Consider the following 21,540-nt stretch of genomic DNA (forward strand, 5'->3'; position numbering starts at 1 on the left):
GTCCAATGAATAAAAACAGGTTTATAAACAATAAAAGGATTTCCTTTGTACTTTCTTCGTTCTCTTTTGTTCTTTTCACATTCCCAATTTGAAAATTTTAAAAGATTCTTCTTATTTAGAATCATTCTATTTTAGTAACTAATAGAATAGAATTTAAGAAAATTATTACAGTTACACTATAATCTATAAAAATTAATTTACATTTTAAAATTATTACATCTATCTAAAAAAATTTAAAAAGGTTTTTAGCAATGGAATAATGAAATTATCCTATATAGAATTTTCTTTTCTTAATATATTTAAGGATCAAATTTCCTAGAGACAGAAAGAAATGGTCATATTGATTTTCTCATAGTTGGTGAGAATGAGACTATTAATATAAGAATGAAGAAAATATCTAACTATAAAGATCTGTTTGGATTGAATGTAAATTTTTAAAAGGTAAATAAAAATTAAAGTAGAAAAAAAAATAAAGTTAAATAGATGATTAAGAAATTTGATTGTTAAAAAGGTAGAAGAATTATTTAAAAAGTAATAAACAATGGATAAAATAGCAATAATTCCCTTATGCTGAGTATAAATTTACCTCAAGAGAGTGAGTGGGGGAATTCTTTTCCTCCAAATGAGCACAATTTTCACAATTATATTAATTACTTTAATTTTTTTTTATCTCCATCACATTTACTCTATTAATTTGACTTTTTTTTTTTATCCCTTTTAAGTATTTTTACCCTTAATCCGAGCAAACCCAATCCAACTTATAACTCTCTTGGTGGAGATTTGAAAAACATTTGGTGGCATGGAAAATAAGCCCCACCAAATGGAGCTAGAAAGCAAATTCCCAGTACGCTGAATGTAGGCAATGGCATGAAAGTAGTATGTAATTAAAGTTGGTATAATGACAGTTTACTAGTTTAGCAGCCATAACAATTGATTGGAGCACAGGCATTGGAGTATCCATATTCCACAATATGACTAAAATCAGAAATCAGAACTCAGAAGTGCAAGCTCGAATGGGAAAATTATGCCATCAACAGCATTAATCATCTGAAATTCGATTCGATTTGAATCACAAAAAAGCCTCATATTCTGAAACACAGGAAATAGTAAAGACAGTTGGTATTATTAGATTCAAGGCTAAGTACAGTTTTGTTTCGATGACTGGAGACCATGTTAATTCTCCTCCTGTGGCTTGTCAATAAAAGTCCTCTTGATCCAACCCCATGGCTGTCAACAACAAGAAATAAAGTATGTCAGATTAGTTTAGAATAGCATGGTCAGCCAAGCCCAAATTTGACATACAAAAATACCAAGAAATGGCATGGCATAAAATAGCTTCTCTATCTTTCAAGAAATGGTACAGCCAAAGTTTGTCTAACATATGCAAGTCTATCTTTAAAAAAAGGTAAGGCAAAGAAATGGCAGTACAACTCCTTTAAACATGGCTAAATTGAGTTTTGTAAAACAAGCACCAAATATACTGAATTCACATCCAGAATGTTTATACATCTCTTCTTTGATCATTGGACGAGTTTCCATATTAGAATAGAATTTTGATTCACCTTAAGTTCTTAATCAAAGAAAACCCTTAGTTTGAATCCACTCATTCTGATGACAATACAAACTAATACAATATCATGGAGTAGCACACACCCGCAACGATTAAATGTTTTCATGACCTCGTATGAAGTTAAGCCTTAGGGAAAACATGGGCACTCTAGTTATAAGTAGAGAGTGCAATTACATAGGTGCTCCAATTCTTAAGTCGAGTCAAACTATTCATAAACTTCTTTTGGTTCATCAAGGTCAGAGTGGCACTCATTACCCACCAAAGTAATGGGTTTTAAAGTTTAAACCATAAGATCTCCTTAGAGGAGGCTAGTAAAGAATACAATCTATCTCCAAAACACATTGCAACCCAAAAAATCAAAAAACGCCTCACGAACTCTTAGGGTGTTTGGCAAATGATTCTTGTTTGACCAACTAAAAGTGTTAGTTGTTTTGGCTAAATTTTAAGGAAATTGGATAAGACGTTTGTTATGGGAGATATTTAGTAAAATCTTTATTAAAAAAAGTGGGTCCACAAACCAATAACAAAGAACTAAGCTAACGAAACTAGCTTTTTCAGCTTTTCAGCCAGCAGGCTGAAAATCTATTTACCAATTTTATTTTATTTATTTATTTAATTTAATTTTATTTATTTTTTTTTTTTTTGCATTTTAACCAACCAACAAACCAAATAAAAGGTGATTTACCAAATACCCAAAAAGACATTAAACTAAACATAGAATACATATATGTAACTTAGTTTCAAAAGGCGCAAGGCGTACAAAATGGTCTAGAACAGTAAGCGCAACGCGAAAGTACGAGTTTTTTTATAAGGTGACGCACACCTTTTGCTCAAACGCTTATTAAACAAATCCTAAACATATTTGGTACTTTAGACAATATCATAATCATATAATAATTGCATAAAAGATCTAAAATATTCGTTATCGTGACATAGTGTTAAATGGCACAAAAGGTTCTTAAACCCATATCCTAAAGCATTCTCGCTAAACATTCTGACTAATTCTTATCACATTTTTATCAAAGGAGATAAGAGGGAAGACGGAAAACCTAGAAGAGAAGAAAAAAAGAACAATCAAGAACAAAAAGACAAAAAATCGAAGTGGAAAATCATAAAGGAATGCAAAGAAACTTGAAAGAAAATCCATTCAAAAGAAGTAAACAAAAGTCAGAGGAATCTGAAAGAAAAAAACAAAAGAAAGAAAAATGAAAATTGATGAAGCCAGAAGTAGAGAAGAAGAAAGATGAACAACCTAGAAGAGAAGATAGAAAAATGACTGTAGAAGAATGCAGAGAAAAAGGAAAAAAAGACAAAAAGAGGGATAAGGTACCTTGTCGTGGTGAAGGCACTAGGAAAGAAGTTCGCAAAATTTTAAGGCTCCACGCAAATTCATTATTCATCCTTGTTTTTCCTTTTACTCTCTCTCTTTGATAAAGTCATAATTCTTTATTATGTCTAATTGTTTAACGATTGATTATCAAAGCATGCTTTCTCCCAAATGAAATCAAAAAAGTAAAAAAAGTGTGGCCGAGGAGCAATAAAGCGCTAGAAAACAGGCGCCTTTGTATTTTGAACTCGGACTAAAAAAAAGCAATGTAGACATTATTTGATGCGTACCTTGGAAAAGTGCAAATGGATTAGAATGTATTAGAATCTTAGACTTATAAAAAGAGTCATAGTAGAAAGATGAGAGTAGCGGAAATGCGAATGTTTCGATGGATGAGTGGGTATACATTGAGGGATTGAATTCAAAATAAAGTTGCAAATATCGAAGAAAAGATGAAAAAGAATCGTTTAAGATTGTTTTTACATGTGCAAGACGTAATATTAGCAAACCTGTAAGGAAAATAGAAAGTTGAAGCTCGAACGATTTAAAAAGAGGGCGAGGAAGACAAAAAAATAACTAGAAGGACAATTGGAAATGATATGAATTACCTAGACTTACAAATTGAAATGGTAGGAAATCAGAATGAATGGAGAAGAAGAATCAATGTGGACGACCATTAAAACTGATATATTAGTTCATATAGCCGACCCCAACCTTTTGGGATTAAGGCTATGGCATTGTTGTTGTTGTTGTCGTCGTCGTTGTCTCATGTTTTGTAAATCCTATTTCTCTTTCCTCAACACTTCAACTTCATTTTTTTTGTTTGATTATAGGATAGGCTAAGGGATGCTTAAGGATTATGTGAGAATCAAACCCAATAACTTTCCAGTAAAGTGGTACTTAGTCTCAACTAAGAGAAAACCCGATCTTCTTGACTTTGTGCTTTGAATCTACTGCTTTTTTATGAAGAATTGAAGATTCAGGGGAGCACCGTCTCTACAATTGCCTTCCATCCATTAAAATGAGATTCCTCAAATATTTGTTAGAGGCAACTACCTTCTTTTTAGATTTAAAATTTTTTGTTTTGGAGTGAAATCCTGATTTGTGTTGATCAAAATTCAATTTTTTAAAACTTACAGAGTGGAGCTTAAGGGTACATCGGAACACACACGTGCCCTCAATTTATGGCTAGAGCCTAGCTATATAGGTGCTAATATTCAAAAAGTTGTCAAAGTATTCATAAGTGTATTGCTTCATCAAGGTGGAGAACTAGCACCCATAATGACCAATTTCAATAATGGAGTTTAAACTGCTATAAATGGATTAGTACTAGTTATAATCCAATCTTATTAGAAATATCCAGTCTAAATTCTTAAAAGAAAGCTTAGGCACTCTCAATTCTTGTTTATGTCAAAAACAATCAAACTTAACATATAATACATGTCTCAAAGCAAGAAATTTGATACGCTTCCATCATACTCCTCATTTCCTCGAGTTTGCCTCATTAACCAATAAAACTTCCAAACATAGCCACAATTACAATAACAAAAGAGTTTGGTTTCTCATATCCAGAACCACAAGAACTAAACCTTTAACTAAGGGAACCTTACACATCATCATTTCTAGCTACAACGTTATTCACTGTTGAGCTACAATACATGTAAAGTAATTTCACTTTTTATTTATCTTTTCTTCATCAAATCAAGTCATGCTAATAGCTTAGGTGATTGATTGAAGCAACAAGCACCAATGAAAGATCAAGTATATTGATCCTTTTTAGGCAAAAAAACCCAATATTCATTGAATAAAAGCATAAGTCCCAAGAATAAAGCTTCAATGTTCTACTAAATCAATCAAAGACCCAAATGCCAATCTTCTAAATCATCAAACAAGAACCAAAATTCCAAATCCCACATAATTAACATCTGTGAGAGCAATATGAAGTACATAAAACCACCTCATAATTCAAGCAAATCAATCAAAAATCACCAGCTAAAACATTAATCTGCAGATTTAACCCCAAAATTTCAGCAATCGCCAGAAAAGTACTTTCACTAATCATGCAATTCATTGTCAACCTTTCCTCTCACCTACCTTTTGTTAGATAAGAATCAACCCAAACCCAAATCTACTTATTTAAATAACTTGCATCAAATCAATTAAGATTTTAAAACTTTTACATAGTTCATCCTCTCGAGCCCAGAACAAGAACTTTCAATAAAAACACATCAATTTGGACAAAATTGTAAGACATGAGAAATAAACCAATAAAAAAAGATGTACCTGGACGAGATAAAGGCCGGCAGTGGCAGCAGCAACACCCCAACCAACGGCGGCTTGAATATCGGTAGGTTGAGGTCTCATTGATGGCTTCAAAAATTTGAACATTCCTGTTGATCCCATCATTTTCTTCCTACGTCGATGTGTTTTACAATCCTTTTTCGATTGGATTTTGAATGAAAGAACCCTAGATTAGAATATGCTTTGCACTTTTCTATTTTTCTTCGGTCAGACGAGAAATTTGTTTAAATTTTAGGTGCTTGAGAATTTGAGATGCATTGCTGGCCAAAGTAAAACATTATATTAATTTAAAAGAAAGACATCTAAAATTAACAAAGGGCATTTGGTCTAGTGGTATGATTCTCGCTTAGGGTGCGAGAGGTCCCGAGTTCAATTCTCGGAATGCCCCTAAAATTAATTTTCTTGTTGATTTTTTTATTTTTTATCTAATAAATCCTTAAGTAATCACTTACAATCTTAAATAAAAATGTCGATCCCAACTTTAACTTATAGTCAAACACTCGGAAAGAGATTTCTTTATTTTTTTTTCTTTGTAAAAATTAAGCGCATGATGAGCAACTCAAGTCTTTAATCTTGAAATTAACAAGACTAATTAATTAACAAGACTAAAAATTAAGCGCATGATGAGCAACTTTATTTTTTATTTTTTTTTTATTTTCGTATTAACAAGACTAAAAATTAAAATTTTCCGTGAACAATAGTTACTAATTAATTAAAGTCTTTAATCTTGAAAGTGAATATGAATCTTGTCAAACTTGAACTAGAAAATGGAACACAGCTTTACAAGAGGATAATAAAATTTTTCCCAACAAGGTAGACCGTTCCTTTGTCCAAAACGCCATGCATAAATATTTCGATTTGATTGTTATACAAAACTATGATTATGAGAATGATTAGTAGTATAAATTTTTCACAAACTATAACATGTTATTTCCATGGTAAAGAAACTTCATAAAATATTTTCTTTCCTTTGTAATTTTTCATTACCACCTGATATAGCATTTACATATAACAATGTAATAAAATGAATTTTGTCAAGAAAATGAAATGATTGAAGTAGAACAAATATAAACATTAAACTTGTCTAGAGGGTTTTTTATAAAAACTACACTAAATATTCATTAAAATTTCCACAATTTGATACAACTGCCAAAAGAACAGTTAAATAAAAAAAAATCTTCCCAACACATATTCACACTTGTCTAGGAAGTCTCCACCTTTAATAACTACTTGTACCAAGGATTTCCCAACTCTTTTTTTTAATTACTTTTTAATGTGTGATCCAAATCAAAGTTTCAAGCTGTAAAATAGCCAGACTGAAAGCTGTTTGTTTCACACCATGCAACCTGATCCATGGTAGACCCAATATCACTATACAGCTGATAATTATTAGGTAAATTAGTAGAAGGGTATTCTCCAAACCCATAGTTGTAACTAAACATGCTCAATAAAGAAGCATCAAAATTCTGATCACTATCAACACCAACAGTCTCTTCAAGAGGTAGCATCACTTGGGATTCTTGTGTTGGTTGTTCGAAGTTTTCCGAGCTTGGTGTAGTGCTCCAAATCGGATTTTCGTCGATGATATATCCACATAAATTATCCACATCCATATCAGTAATTGGGTCGGATTTGTTCATACTATCTGGTGCTATGAATTGGGCATCAGTGAGCTCTGTAGTTAGTGCACCCAAATTGGTATGATTGCATTCAAAGTTGATGGTATTCTGCATTTCAGTGTCTTCAGAAGGCAATGAATTTGATTGAGACTGATGATCATCTGAGAAGTTTAATGAGGTTGAATTCAACGAAATTCGATGATGATTGGAAGGTTTAGAAGCATTATTGTTGATATAAGTTTTGGATTTGTTTTGGGTAGGAAGGAGATTATGAGTGTTGGGGTCTAAACCTTGAGCAAGGAGCTTTTTCTTGATGCAAGAGTTCCAGAAATTCTTGACCTCATTGTCAGTTCTACCTGGGAGATGTTTGGCAATTTGAGCCCATCTATTTCCAAGTATTCTATGAACTTCAATGATGGTTCTCTCCTCTTCCTCTGTAAATGAGCCCCTCCTAAGATCTGGTCTCAAGTAGTTTATCCACCTCAATCTGCAGCTCTTTCCACATCTTTGAAGACCTGCATCAACAATTTCCTCACTTATATAAGCGAATTCACTTTACATCACGGGCCATGGCCCAAGTCATTTGATATTGAAAACATAACATAAAATAGAAGAGTGGTATGCAGTCAAGTTGGTTCAACACACCTATAGTGGTGATTATTATATTATGGATTTGCCCCGTTTACAATAAGACTTGAATATAAAATATATATGTACTTCCACAACTACAGTATGTGCTGCCACTATTTTGTACAAAATCATCCCCAATAATTATTAATTATAGTAAAGGTAGCTTTAACAATATCTAACCTTAGCGATAGGGGCGGAGCAAAGATTATTAGGGACCTATTTACTTTTTGATGTTTAGAAAATTAAAACTCTTTGTAAATGGGGACCACAATTTTTGCAAAAATGTAACATTGGTAGTTTCTAAACTGCTAACTAACAATATCATAGGAAGACACATCATCAATTGAGCTACTTGACTGATGAACTATAAGAGTTTATTAATATATGAGGCTTTTATTTTCTAGGAGCCCTAGCCAGTCAGACACTTGAATGGGCCTCTGCCCATGATTCTTGAAGCCGGCCCTATATGATTAGGATTAAGGCTTTGCATTGTTGTTGATAATAGGACACGTAGATATCTAAAAAAGTGGGGTATATGTAAAAAGTGAAAGTATATTTGTAAAGTAGCAATAGAGTCAAAAGTGAGGATAGAACACAAGTACCTGCTAATTTGGGGACAGAGCTCCAAGAAGTATGGCCATGAATGGTGATGTGGGTAATTAGTTTTTCATCTTCTTCTGGAGACCATAATCCTCTCTTTACTTTCTGTTTGCTGCAGCATTGATGACCCATTTTTTATCACTCTTTTCCCCTACACATGTACTTGGCTACTCTTCTAATCATGAGAAAATGACTTGACTATGTATGTATTTATAAATATAATTAGATAGTTTTATACAATAATCCAATGCTTAACAATACATTTTTTATAACATGCTGGTAATGGATGGTGTACTGTAAAATGTAAAAAATAAAAATAAAACTTGTAGTGAGAAGTGATAAAAGGAAATTATGAGCTGGAAAATTTAAACTTGGGGTTCACTCATACTTAGAAACACAATAGTATTTGTAGGATATATTTAAGCTTGCTCAACTATTTGTTCTCTCTTGGAAGCTTCAAGATTAAGCTCATTTGAGACAATCTTGAACAACATTACCAACTTGGAAAATGATTTTGCTTACATAATCAAGCCAACCTTGACACTTAATAATGGACATATAAAGAAATATCCTCACAACAAATTTTTATATATTAAGAAAAAATATATAGATCGATTGATTTAGTTTTATATAAAAGTCATTTCTGTCCTTTAGAGATTGTCGTCGTATTATAAAATTTCTGTCATTTAGAGATTGTCGTCGTATTATAAAGCTAATATATAATGCAAAATTTAACTTAAATTATGACATGTCTAGGATAAAGTTAAATACTTGCATACATTTGGAATTTATGTTATAAAGAAAAGTAGGAGTATTTGGTAACACAATGTGACTTGGTGAAGATGTTAAAAGCCATCCAAATGGAAGAATGAATGGTAACGGTCAAACACATAGTTTTTCTTGTCTCCTTGGACAAAACTGTGCCTTGCACAATTAGCTTGATTGTTACACTTGGTTTTCTTCTCTTATTCAACATTTGGAAAAACTATTGTTGACTGTTTCAAGTAGCCTACATTTGTATTACAAAATTGAAAGAGAAAAGTAGGGAAAACCAAAGAAGGACTAGAAGCTAAGTGTCCCTCGCTTCACATTTCCATTTCGGGTCAGGTATTTCAGGTTGGTTCAAAATCGAATGACGTGTCTATAGTGATTTCTATATAATTGTAAATTTATTTTTAACTCGGGTTAAATTGGGTTCAAATATGAGGCCGGATGAATATCAAATCACTGGGTCTGTTTTGAACACCTTTACAACCAATTTTTTTTAGAAACAATCATCACCATATCCAGTGTTTTCCGCTCATAACAGAGTTTGTAAGTGGCTTGGGCGAACTCGGGATCCACAGAGATCCAATTGTTAAAACTGCTAGTCTCTTGAGAGACCGTCTCTTTAAGAGATATATCTCAAGCTCAGCCCATTAATGATTAATGCCTACTTACCGTATTCTTAATGCCTAGTTATATTATCCTTAATGCTTACTTGTCATATCCTTAATGCCTACTTTTAATATCTTAAATGTCTACTTACATTATTTTTAATGACTACTTACAATATTTTCAAAAATATATAATAGGTTGACCCAATTAGAGATGGTAACTCAAAGAGACCGTCTCTCACAAGAATCTGTGTTTTTAAACAAAGCATTTTCTCTCCCAGATACTTTCAGATTAGATTTTGGAAACAATTTTGCCTTCCAAATGTTAAACCTGGGAAATAATGAAATGTTTAAATGACCAGGTCAAAGAAACCTTGCGAAAGCAAGAATGAGATTTATAAAATTAGCAAAAACAGCTATGAAATGATAGCTTGTTGAAGTGTTTGCCAAAACCACCAAAGTGAAGCTACCAGCATATTTGATTTAGCCTAATCTGAAAAGTAGACTCATAGTAGACAAGCTTCAATATGCATTGCTAAAATCCATTTTCTCAACTAATCCACTAAAACTTGATGATGAGTTTATGCAAGTTTACTTTAAACATCAGAAAGGGCAGCTACAATGACAATAAAGCTCCTCAAAACAAATCATTACCTCTCTGAAGCCTTGGTTTAAGAGTTATCTAGAAGCTTTCTGGCACCCAAGTCCAGCAGTTCAGTACATGGAGACTCATGGTGCGTGGTGTCCAGAGGTGTTCAACGGCGTCAAGGAACCAATTCAACCAAAAGCTTAAGTAGATTGTTTAGGCCCCATGTTATATATACTCTAACACGCGCCCTCAAACGAAAGCCCTTTGAGTTAGAAGTATGAATGCGACACAGACCCTCTTTATATTTGGCGTTGAATATTTCACTTTAAAAGAGGGGTGATTGAGATTCGTACCTATAACTTTTTATCACATTGGCTCTAATACCATTTCAAAAAATCAAGTCAACCAAAAAACTGAACGTTAAGGCTCCAGAATGTTATACTCTAACAAATGGGCCAGATTAGGCTCAAACAAAAGTAACCGGATCGGGTTGGGCCTTATAAAAAATGTGTTGATGTGGACTGTGGTTTAAAACTTGGCCCAATCTAGGCCGGCCCATTTTTGTATGTCACCATTTGTAAGAACACTTATTCAAACATTTAATTCGGTCCCTGCTTTTGGAACTCCAGAAGTACAATTCACTACAATAAAACAGAGAATGCATAATTGTCATGGTTTCATATTATTAATACACAGGTTAGAGAAGAATAATCCCTAACTATAACACCTCATTAAAATGCAAAAACGGTTCATTCCCTGTTACAATTCTTTTATTGAAAAACCTGAGTAAGCCTTGGTAGATATTGAAAAAGGGATTTTGTTTGCTTTTACAAAATACTGCAAATGAGATTGAAAATGAGATCGAAAATTAATTAACTATAGCCATGGAGATTAAAAATCAGATTCAAGCAATTGAAGATAGACAAACAAATTGAATAGAGATGGTAGACATCGATACTTCATTATTGAGGATTAGGGTTTATGGTAAGGCTGTTCAAAAAAAATCCAATTATGATCTGTCGACCTGTAATATAAATGGCAGGTTAATTTCTACAAAAATTGTAAACTCTAGGTAACCGGGTTGAGTTATGGGCTGAAATTTTAAATATGTGGGTACTCCGCATAAAATAAAACAAATATATTTTTTTTTTATGAGTTTTCATACTTTTCAAAAGGCTAATGCATAGTCAGGGTTTGTTTCAATAAGAAACATTTGCCCATTTTGATATTCATCAGCAAGAATCTGTCAAATGTCAATTTTCATTATTTATAAGAAATCACTTTCATTTGTTTTCCTGAGAGATTTTACGTGATATTGATTTTTTATATTCATGTAACCACTTGACAATAACATTGGATTAAGGCCAGAAACTTGGGCCTTGGATTCTTGTGTGCACAACTTTGGCCAGGAACTAAGATGAAGCAGTACAAGCTGTTCTTTCCGATTTGTTTTTCACGTATGTACTTCTAATACACGTATAATGACACCTTAAAAATCTCTCTATATTTTGCCTAAATTCTACTTCCAAATCTGCCACTTAATTACAAATAAAATTTGCCCAATAAAATCAAAATTAGAATCGGGTATCCGGTACCCGAATTAATTGGGCCGGGACACGGGCCGTTAAAAAAAATACCCGACTATAATGAACACCCCTAGTTTATGGTAGAACATAAAATGATTGTGTAGAGGTGTTCATTAGAATTATTAGGTTAATTTTGGATTGGTATCATTCAATTCGGTTGTATTTTGGATAGGTTATTTTTGGATACGTGCCACGGTGGGTTACACTCGGGTCAGTTTGGTTAGTCACGGTTCGGTTGAAGATCAATTATTCAAGTTATCGGGTGTACATCGGTTTAGTGTTGGTTTAAGTTCGAGTCGAGTGTCAATCTATCTCGGGTTGTCATCAGTTAATAATTGATTTGGTTTTACCGGGTATAGATAGGGTTCGGGCATTATTTTCAAGTATAATTCGGCTAGTCAATATCACATTAAGTTGTTAGTCTTTTTAATTGATGATAAAATTCTTTTTTCACTGATGAGCATGTAGAGAGGATGTGGGGAGGTGGGAGAATAGAAATACAAAAGAGAAAAATAATGTGTGTAACCTCCCTTCCTTAATATAACCACCCTTATTTAAAATGTGTTAAGCATGCCTTAAGCCTTATACTTGTCATAAAATTGATTTATAATCAGTTTTCTTTGCATGACAACCAACAATACCAACACAACCTTCGAATATTATAATTTGGAGAGAAAATTTGAGTCAGCTTTAAGTTGCAGACAAATGTTACATTTTAGAGGAAAAAACCGACTCTGTTTTTTCTTGAATGTCTTTGAAGTCGAGTCGGCTTTATCTAAATTAGTTAAAAATTTGCTGAAATCATAAGATAAACTAAAACAAATCATAAATTCTTTGGAGTTTCAACTTGTTTCGATAAAAAAATCAATTTGGGTTTATAACAATTCGGTTACAAATCGGTTCGGGTCAAGTCGGTTTTACCTGTATCGAGTTTGGTTTTTGTGCGTGATTCTGGACGAATATGATTCAGCTCGGTCACTATTAGGTTTGAGTAATCTCGGTTAACAGTTATATCTCGTTATAAAAAATCGGTTGTAATTCGGGTTCAGTTTTCCCATTTTCGGTTGTCAATCGATTTAGGTGCAATAAACCTCTAAAAAGAACACATTTTTCTGGTCAACTAACTTTAGATTTCGAATCGGGTTCTCAGATTAGGTTACATTTAAACACCTCTATCGTTGTGTAAAGTTTTTGATATTTTATGTAGTGTTTATTTGCAAAATGTAACAAAACTTATATTTCAAAATGTAACAAAGCTTTTGTTTGAGCCTTTTAAAATCCTTTTAAATTCAATCCTCTTAGAAAATACATAGCTCAAAATTTAGCTCGATCCATTTTCAGCCCTACCCTTACTGAAAAATGGGAAAATGGCTCCAACCCGTTGAAAACCTCTAGTGGTGACCGGTGACCGGTGACTCAGTTCCTTCGATACTCTTAGCTTTTTCATGCACCATACTATTATAAATGATCTTTCACTAAAGAGGGGAATTCTCTAAATATTGTTGTAATTGATAAATAAAAGTTACAAATACATTACATTTCCTCCAATCACCTATAATTAAAACATGCCTTTTAATCTTAATCTATTACAGCACACAAAAAATACACATTGTATAAATAAATTATTATTCATTTTTTCAAAGGATATATAAATAAACACATTACATTTATATATTTATGCCACTATTTTGTTCTAGGGAGAGATTTAAAGTAGTACCTTATTCTTTTAATTTGTATCATTAGAAAGCTAAATACAACAATGTAAAAACCTTGTCTAAATTAGAGTAAACTGAGTCAATTTTAGATTTCATAAATTTGTCAAACATTAAATTTGAGCCAATTTTAAATTTTCATATGAAATCATTGTTTCTAAACATGTAATTCATTTCAAAGGTTTGAAACCAGTTTTATAAGAATACTTGTATGCAAAAGATTTAAGAGTGAAAATAAAATATACAAAAATAACTTGGACAAAATACAAGAAATTGTTATCAAGGTTAGCTACAAATAGCCTAGTCCCCGCCTATGGTTTCTCTTAACCCTTAGTATATAAACCTCTTTCATCAACTTTGAACCTTAGATCAATTACTTCTAGAAGAGAGAAAATCTCACTATCTTCTACGCACACCCATTCTTTTTTTTTCTTTTTTGGTTGAAAACTCTTTATATGTTAGATGTAAAGCCTTAAAAGAGCCGAGGCTAGAGCTATGACCTCAACACAAACGATTGTTTCTTCATACACTTGATATGGAATTCAAAGTTAAAAACAAACCATCAAGTCCTATGATGTAGAATCTAGATGAACAATTCCTTATTGAAATTTGAATTAGCTCTTCTTTTAAATTGTCCTACAACAGATGTTGGAATAGAAAACAACCAACATAATTTTAATTATAAGAATATATTTTTACAAGTTTAATGGTACGTAATGCTTATTCTCCTGAGTGTGCGAAGTTGATATGGAGGCCATGAATGAGCTAGGGTAGAAGTTCACTAATAGTCCATTTGGTAATAGGTACTCAATGATGGAAATGGTAATGAAAAGTGAAAGGAGAGTTGTGTACCTCACTTAAAGATCACAAAATAGAGTTTAGATGAATATTTATGTTGTGTCTAAGTATAGAAACTAAATAAGTAAGTTAATGTAATGAATGCCAATAATAAGAAATAATCAAGACAAATATTTAAGGTGGTTCACCAATCAATGGGCTACATCCACCATCTAGCTTAGGATTAATATAATGTGTTTAAAGGAGAATACAATACTTGAGAGGAATTACAATGGTGGTTATGTGTAGAAGAGAGGAGCTAATTTAAAGTAAAAACAAATCTAGAAGGATGCTTTATGTGTGAGACTTTTGGTGTATCTAACTAAGGCCTACAACAAGAGTATTTATAGGGGAAAAGCCTTAGTGCCTAAGATTTGCTTCATCTAAGCACCCACTAACACCTAGTACAATGTACTAGTGTACTTGTTTGATTCTCCATCATCCAATCACAATGTAGTACTTGGTACTCAAAGTTTGCTTCATCCAAGCACCCACTAACTCCTAGTACAATGTACTAGCGTACTTATTTGATTCTTCTCATCCAATCTCAATGTAGTAGTTGTGTCCTTTTCTTACTTTCACTTTCAACCTAGATTAGTTTTCTTAATATTGTTTTGATTATTTGGTGAACAAAAGTCACCAATAATCCTAACAATCTCCACCTTGACTTGTGTTTTCGAAGTCAAAAAACATCACCTTCAAGATTCATCCAACAACACTCATAAAACATCTTATGCTAAAAACATACTCAACAAAATAGAACATAAACATATGCACAAGACAAAAAATAGCATATGTACTACAATGCCCTCTAAGGGCTTATAAAAGAGTTTGATCAATTACCAACCAAATCCAGACAACCCATTGACTTGTTAGGAGATATTAGAATTACATTTACGTTATCAAGAGAAGTATCATCATGACCATGCTTGGTTGTAATAGTAGCATCACAAACCGATCTAATCAAGGTTGAATCAACAAGCTTGAATAACCCTTCATCATCAATAATGCACCCTTTTATAAACAATTTAGGATCCTTGTTAATCTTCATAACTCCACCTTCACCAATGCACCTAAAACCTCATTTATCCAAATTACCAAGGGAAATTAAGTGTCTATCCATGCTTGGAACATGGGGGACTTTCGACAATGTTCTCACAACACCATCAAACATAATGATTCTAACAACTCCTACGCCAACTATCGAAAAACTAGCCTCATTGCCCATAGTGACTTTTCTTCCATGAACCTTTTGATAAGTTAAGAAGAAACTAGAGTTAGAAATCATATGGCTAGAACACCCTGAATCCAAAACCCAAGAATCACCACCCTTTTACTCACTACTTATAACAAAAGTACCAACATCATATTTTTTTTTAACAAAACTAACCTCGGCGAAACTAGTTCTTTTGGACTTGCACTTATTGGATTCATTGGATTTTAACTTCCAAAAATCTTTGTTAAGAGGGTCTTTCTTCCTATAATAGTTACAAGTCATGCTTCTCTTGTTCCTACTTGACTCATTAACAAACAATGCATCATTAGACTCAACAGACAACTTTTGTGCAAATTGAGAATGAATAATGTCCTTTTGTGTAAAGCCCTTTCTAACATCCTCACTACGGAATGTGTCTCTGCCATATAACAAAGTCTCTCTAAAATGCTTATAAGAAGGGAGTAGAGAACATAATAAGAGAATGGCTAAGAATTCATCATCAAGTGAAATCTCAATATTTTGTAAATCTAAAACTATCGAGTATAACTCATCAAGATGAGGTTTTATAGGCTTACCTTCTTGCAATCGAAGATCATACATACTACTCTTCAAAAGTAATCGGTTGGTAACACTCTTGGCAATGTAGAGTGATTCCAACTTCTCCCAAATCCTTTTTGATGTCAACTCCTTTACAACTTCTCTCAAAAATTCATTGGAGAGGTAAAGTTGTATGGCGGATAAAGCTTTTGCATCCATCTCTTCTCACTTAACCTCACTAGTACCAATGGGCTTCCTCTCATCACCTTCAAGTGCCTTATGAACACAATTTTGAATCAATATTGCCTTCATCTTCAGTTGCCATAAACTGAAATTTGTGTTCCTATCAAACTTCTCAATGTCTAATTCTATTGTTGACATCTTGGACTTCAAATAACAACCACTAACACCTCAAATAACCCCAAATAAACCTTTGGCTCTAATACCAATTGAAAGGAGAGATGTATACCTCACTCAAGGATCACAAAATGGAGTTTAGATGAATGTTATGTTGTGTCTAAGTGTAGGAACTAAATAATGCAAGTTAATGTAATGAATGACAATAACAAAGAAATAATCAAGACAAAGATTTAAGATGGTTCACCAATCAATGGGCTATATATCTACCATCAAGCTTAGGATTAATATTAATGTGTTGAAAGGGGAATCCAAAACTTTAGCATAGTGTTTGGGAACAAGTATTTCATTTCAAATTATAGATTTCAATTATGAAATCATAAATAAAGAATTTGAGGATGACAATGTTTGGGTAGTCATTCTTGAATTCCCAACTTTAACTACTTTAAAGTCAATAGTGGGATTTGATCCAAATTTAAATTTGAAAATTTTTGATTTGCCAAACAATAAATTTGAGCTAATTCCATATTTTCAAATGAAATCATCATTCCCAAACATGACATAGAGGAATTACAATGGAGATAATGTGTAGAAGAGAGGAGCTAATTTAAGGAGAAAACAAAGCTAGAAGGATGCTCTATGTATGAGATGTTTAGTGCGTGGTCACATGGAAGTTATGTGTAGAAGAGAGGAGCTAATAAAAAACTTCCTTTGTTTTGTAGATTGTTTTATACATGGTCACATGGATACTAGTAAGACTGTTTCATACCTAGTGTTTCTTCAAAATTTCTTCTTTGACAAACATCTTTCTGTTATATGATGAATAGAGGCTAATTTCGTAATTACCAAAGCATGTTATCGAAAAATGAATCTTTATGCTACATTTGTTATTCTATTTACGGTCTGTTTCGTAATCGGTATTAAATAATAGGAATGAAAATAATTTGTAGTATAAATTTTCATGATATGTACTATGTTATTCCCATGATAATAAAAGATTGATAAAAAAAATTGTTTACAATCTTTCATTACCACCAAATACCTCTAGCTTTGTTTTCTCCCTAGGTAATTTTAATTCCCTCCTACCTAGGTAAAGTACCCTGAGATAGACCTCCTACTATCTCGATCACCTGCCCAGTCTGTATTTGTGTAAGCCATAATATCAATATGATCGATATAAAAGGCCCTTTTACTACTAGTGCGGTAGTGTCCTTCAAATACCTAAAAATCCTTATCAATGCATCCAAAATACATAGATCTATATATTTACGAAAATATTGTTAGGTTTATTTTTATGATACTTGTAATACTCATGTTAATTTGATTAAAAACTTTAGCTAATATACTTATTATACTCATGTTAATTTACAACACAACAGGAAATTTTAATATTGAGTAATATATACTCCCTTCGTGTTATTGCATTTGTATTATTTTCCATTTTAATCCATCCTACTTAATTTGCATTATTTTTAATTTTGATTAATGACCCACCACTTTCTTTTAATCTCATTCATATATTTTAACTCTTTTTTAATTTTATCTACACAATTCATTCTCTTTTCATTTATTACCACTTTTTAAAAACTTATTCACTTCCTCTTTAATGCAATTCAAAAAGGACAGATGAGTAGATCAAAAATAAGTAGCTAGTAAAAAAAAATTATAAAACAGGTCAGCTATATCATATGTGCAATTACAAGGGCATATTATATATTCAGTATTTTCTAATACTCCATATGTGGCTAATTGTGTTATTATTCTAAAAAATGCATTAAAAAATACAAGAGAGAATTAGATAGAGTGGAACAAAAAGTTGTAATTTCTATTTAAATGATTAATAATCATAATAATTGGCTAATGGCTTGTCACAATTATAGAATTGAAGTTGTAAACTTAATTAATTATAAATTTAAATATAGAAACCACAAGATAAATTAGGGAAAATTTTGTCAAAAATAAATTAATTTTTGCTCAATCTGTTGAAAATGAATTCAACTATTGTTTAATTTTAAATAAATTCACATATTTGGTATAATTGTTAAAAATAAACCCAATTAATATTTATCCTTACTTCGTTACATACAAAGAAGCTTTAGAAATAAGGTGGTTATAAATAATAGATGAGTTTATTTTTAGCAAGTATCTCTAATAGATGAATTTATTAAAAAATAAATAATAAATGAGTTTATTTTCAGCGGATTAAGAAAAATTAAGATAATTGACTAGTTATTGATCATTTTTATCATCAGGATGAATGAAAGCAACGTCCATGGTGTTGCTGCTACTGCTGCCAGTATTAAACACATTAATCCATGAATCAAACGCAGATTCAATTTGATTATCAATCAGATCAAAACTATGATGATTTAGTGATGATGATCTATGATCATCTTGTTGCTGCTGTTGGGGATGATCAAATAAAATGCTGCCTGTAACAGTGAGTGTTCCTTCAGTGTTAGAAGGTCTGTTAAGATCATCTAAGGAGAGCTGCCATGGAGGAAATAATGGAGAAGAAACGACGACGTTTGCGATTGATTGTTGAAGATCAGGAAAGATGATATGATCATCTTGATGATGAATTGGTTGGGGTGGGATTGAAGGAGCAGAATTGGACATATGACAAGTATGTTCTCCACGGTACAGAATATCGTAGGTGGATGGATCATCATCTAGTCTTTGTACTTGTTTTTTGGCGGGACAATTGTATAGTTTTTGGTGGGTACAACGATAGTAACTTCTGCATTCAGATATACCCAAAAAAAATAGGTCAAAATACATTATTATATGATAACATCATCAATACAACATATACGTACGTAGTTTCTCTGTCTAGTATAAAATAGGTGAAATTTTAATAAATAAGAATGCGATGAGAGAGTATATCTTTTTCAAAAAAGGAAATAATGCAAATTAAGTGAAACAAAAAAAATGAAAATTGTTTGTGTAAATCGAGAAGGACAGACAAAGTAACATATTATGAGTTTTTCAACTATCAACTTAAATTTTTGGAAGTGGCTTGGGTTGGTTCTTTAATTTGACACCAAAAATAACTCTGATATCATATTAAAAATTCAACTTAACTAAAAACTTAAGTTGATAATTAAAGTTACTTCGATATATGTTATGTACTCTATGAAGATTAATGTTATTTTAAAGAAATGCGTTGTTCTAATGATTGAAATTTGTATTTGGAATTTTGAGTTTAATTCACATTAATTTTGAAAAGATGTTTTAACTAAAAAAAATAAAAAATAGTTAGATGTTGATGTACGTACAATTGTCTAGTTGTAACTTGTAAATTACTCAAAATGAATATTGTTTAACATGATTTTGTTTAACATGATTGTATCATCTAAATTGATTGATATCCATAAAAACAAAACTTATAAATGTTTCTACATTCATTATTCAAGTAATTAATTGACTGCAGTCTTTATTTATGGAAAAACATTCAACTGGTCTAACTTCAGTAGGACTTGGAATCTTTCAAGTTTAGTGGACTATATTTTGGTCGGGAGTAATAAAAGGGATAACCAACGATTGTCTTTGACCAAAGATTTTTTTAGATGGGAAGATTTTATTAAAAAGTAGTATATATATATATATATATATATATATATATATATATATATATATATATATATATATATATATATATATATATATATATATATATATATATATATATATATATATATATATATATATATATATATATATATATATATATATATATATATATGACTATAAACTTGAAAAAAACATGATTTTTTTTATCTTCCTCATTTTGGACATGGAAAAACTATACTGCAGTCGTTATAAACTTGATCTTCCTCTTTTTGAACATAAATAGAAAATGGTTTGAATAATTATGTCTTGTACGTCATGGCTCTTGCATACCTCATAAACGTGTCATATGATGGTGTGCAAAATCACATCATGATTAAATAGGTCACTTTATTAAATAACTAGATAGTGCCCGTGTAATGTATAAGTTTATTAAATTTTCTGATAAATTTGTGTCATTAAGGAGTTAAAATTTCAAGAAATAAATTTAGGTTATAGTTATATCTCATTTTAGTTTTAATAGTTGTATACATTACATACTATGATTTGTATCATCTTTGCATTATGTGCGCAAATGATTGTGAAAATTTAATTCATGACAAATAACTCACAACAAAAAACAAAAACTTTAATTATATATTTAATATGGTAATATTTATACTTCTATTTATTTATTTTGAATAAAATGGAAAATAGTTCGTACATGAAGTACGCAATACAAAATTATGAGTATTTTTAATAAAAAAAATAACATTCCAATCTTTGCAAACAAAAATATGTAATACAGTAACGAAAAATTATAAGAAACTTCCTAATCTATATGTCTATTTGCAAAAAACTACCTTATGTATTTTTTTTGCAAAAAACTACTTAATCTAATATGTTTCTCTGAAAATGACTACCACTTAACGGAAAACGTTAGTTGACTGTTAAGTTTGAGGGTTTAACCAATTTGAGAGGTTAAGTTTCTATATGGCAGTATCTTATTGGTCTTCGTTTTTTAAATAGTTAAAATTAAAACACATAATTTAACAAAATTAAAAAAAAAGATATTGATGTCATTTGTACCCATCATAACGATTTTTTTCTAAAAAAAGGACGTCGTTATTACCCGTATGGGGTAACTCTTTCGAAAATTCGGTTGAAACAAGTACTTATTCGCCTATTTAATTTTTTGAAGCAGCATATTTGCGATTACCCATAAGGGTGTTTCGACCGGCTCTTTGAAAGAGTTATCCCATAAGGGTAATTGCGACGTCCGTTTTTTGAAAAATCATCGTTAGAGTTGTTCAAAAGTGACCCAACCCCGAAAATCCTATCTGAAATCGAAAGTAAACCGACCCGAAAATGTGTTCCTTTTTTTCGTTTACCAAACCGTCATTACCCGACCCAAAGCTATATTCAAACTGGTTGACAACCGAAAATGGGAAACTGAACCCGAGCTGTAACTGATTTTCTAACCGAGATTGCCCGAACATAATAATGATCGACCCGAGTTATATCCGACCCGAATCATGCTCGAGACCGAACTTGATCCAGCTAAAATCGACTTAACTCGAACGAAGTTTAGATCGAACTACTATAAACGTGAACCAATTCTTTACATAGAAGTATGATCGACGCATATTCAATCATCTTATTAGTTATTTTAATAAAGTGATAAATATTTTAATAAAATAAATTTTATAAATACATGGTTTCATATATTTAGAA

General features: G+C 31.6%; 2 protein-coding genes, 1 long non-coding RNA gene and 1 other non-coding gene across 4 annotated transcripts in view; 1 reads left to right on the plus strand and 3 right to left on the minus strand.

Annotated features, from left to right (window-relative positions):
• Window positions 1-948: 948 nt before the first annotated feature.
• Window positions 949-5,442, minus strand: LOC130818902 (uncharacterized). Its single transcript, XR_009044034.1, has 2 exons — window positions 5,181-5,442; window positions 949-1,227 (listed from the first exon to the last, which is right to left on the minus strand). It is a non-coding gene; the product is annotated as an uncharacterized LOC130818902 (long non-coding RNA).
• A 72-nt stretch (window positions 5,443-5,514) lies between these two features.
• On the plus strand, window positions 5,515-5,586 carry TRNAP-AGG (transfer RNA proline (anticodon AGG)). Its single transcript has one exon. It is a non-coding gene; the product is annotated as a tRNA-Pro (tRNA).
• A 650-nt stretch (window positions 5,587-6,236) lies between these two features.
• Window positions 6,237-8,364, minus strand: LOC130818903 (transcription factor MYB8). Its single transcript, XM_057685161.1, has 2 exons — window positions 8,050-8,364; window positions 6,237-7,332 (listed from the first exon to the last, which is right to left on the minus strand). The coding sequence occupies exons 1-2, from the start codon at window positions 8,177-8,179 to the stop codon at window positions 6,494-6,496; spliced, it is 969 nt and encodes a 322-aa protein (XP_057541144.1). The 5' UTR covers window positions 8,180-8,364; the 3' UTR covers window positions 6,237-6,493.
• Window positions 8,365-18,390: 10,026 nt separating this feature from the next.
• The window catches only part of LOC130818904 (probable WRKY transcription factor 70), a 9,087-nt gene continuing 5,937 nt past the window's right edge, over window positions 18,391-21,540 (minus strand). The window contains exon 3 of the mRNA XM_057685163.1: window positions 18,391-18,997. Coding sequence (XP_057541146.1) covers window positions 18,487-18,997 — 511 coding nt within the window. The 3' untranslated portion in view covers window positions 18,391-18,486. The remainder of the gene's footprint in view (window positions 18,998-21,540) is intronic.

The sequence above is a fragment of the Amaranthus tricolor genome, chromosome 7 (genome assembly GCF_026212465.1).
Source record: "Amaranthus tricolor cultivar Red isolate AtriRed21 chromosome 7, ASM2621246v1, whole genome shotgun sequence".
Classification (NCBI taxonomy): Eukaryota; Viridiplantae; Streptophyta; class Magnoliopsida; order Caryophyllales; family Amaranthaceae; genus Amaranthus; species Amaranthus tricolor.

Bases quoted from the DNA above. Each gene is read 5' to 3' on its own strand.
- LOC130818903 (XM_057685161.1), bottom strand. From the start codon at position 8,179: ATGGGTCATCAATGCTGCAGCAAACAGAAAGTAAAGAGAGGATTATGG. The intron at 7,333-8,049 runs GTACTTGTGTTC...TTGTTGATGCAG, and splicing joins CTCTGTCCCCAAATTAGCAG to GTCTTCAAAGATGTGGAAAG.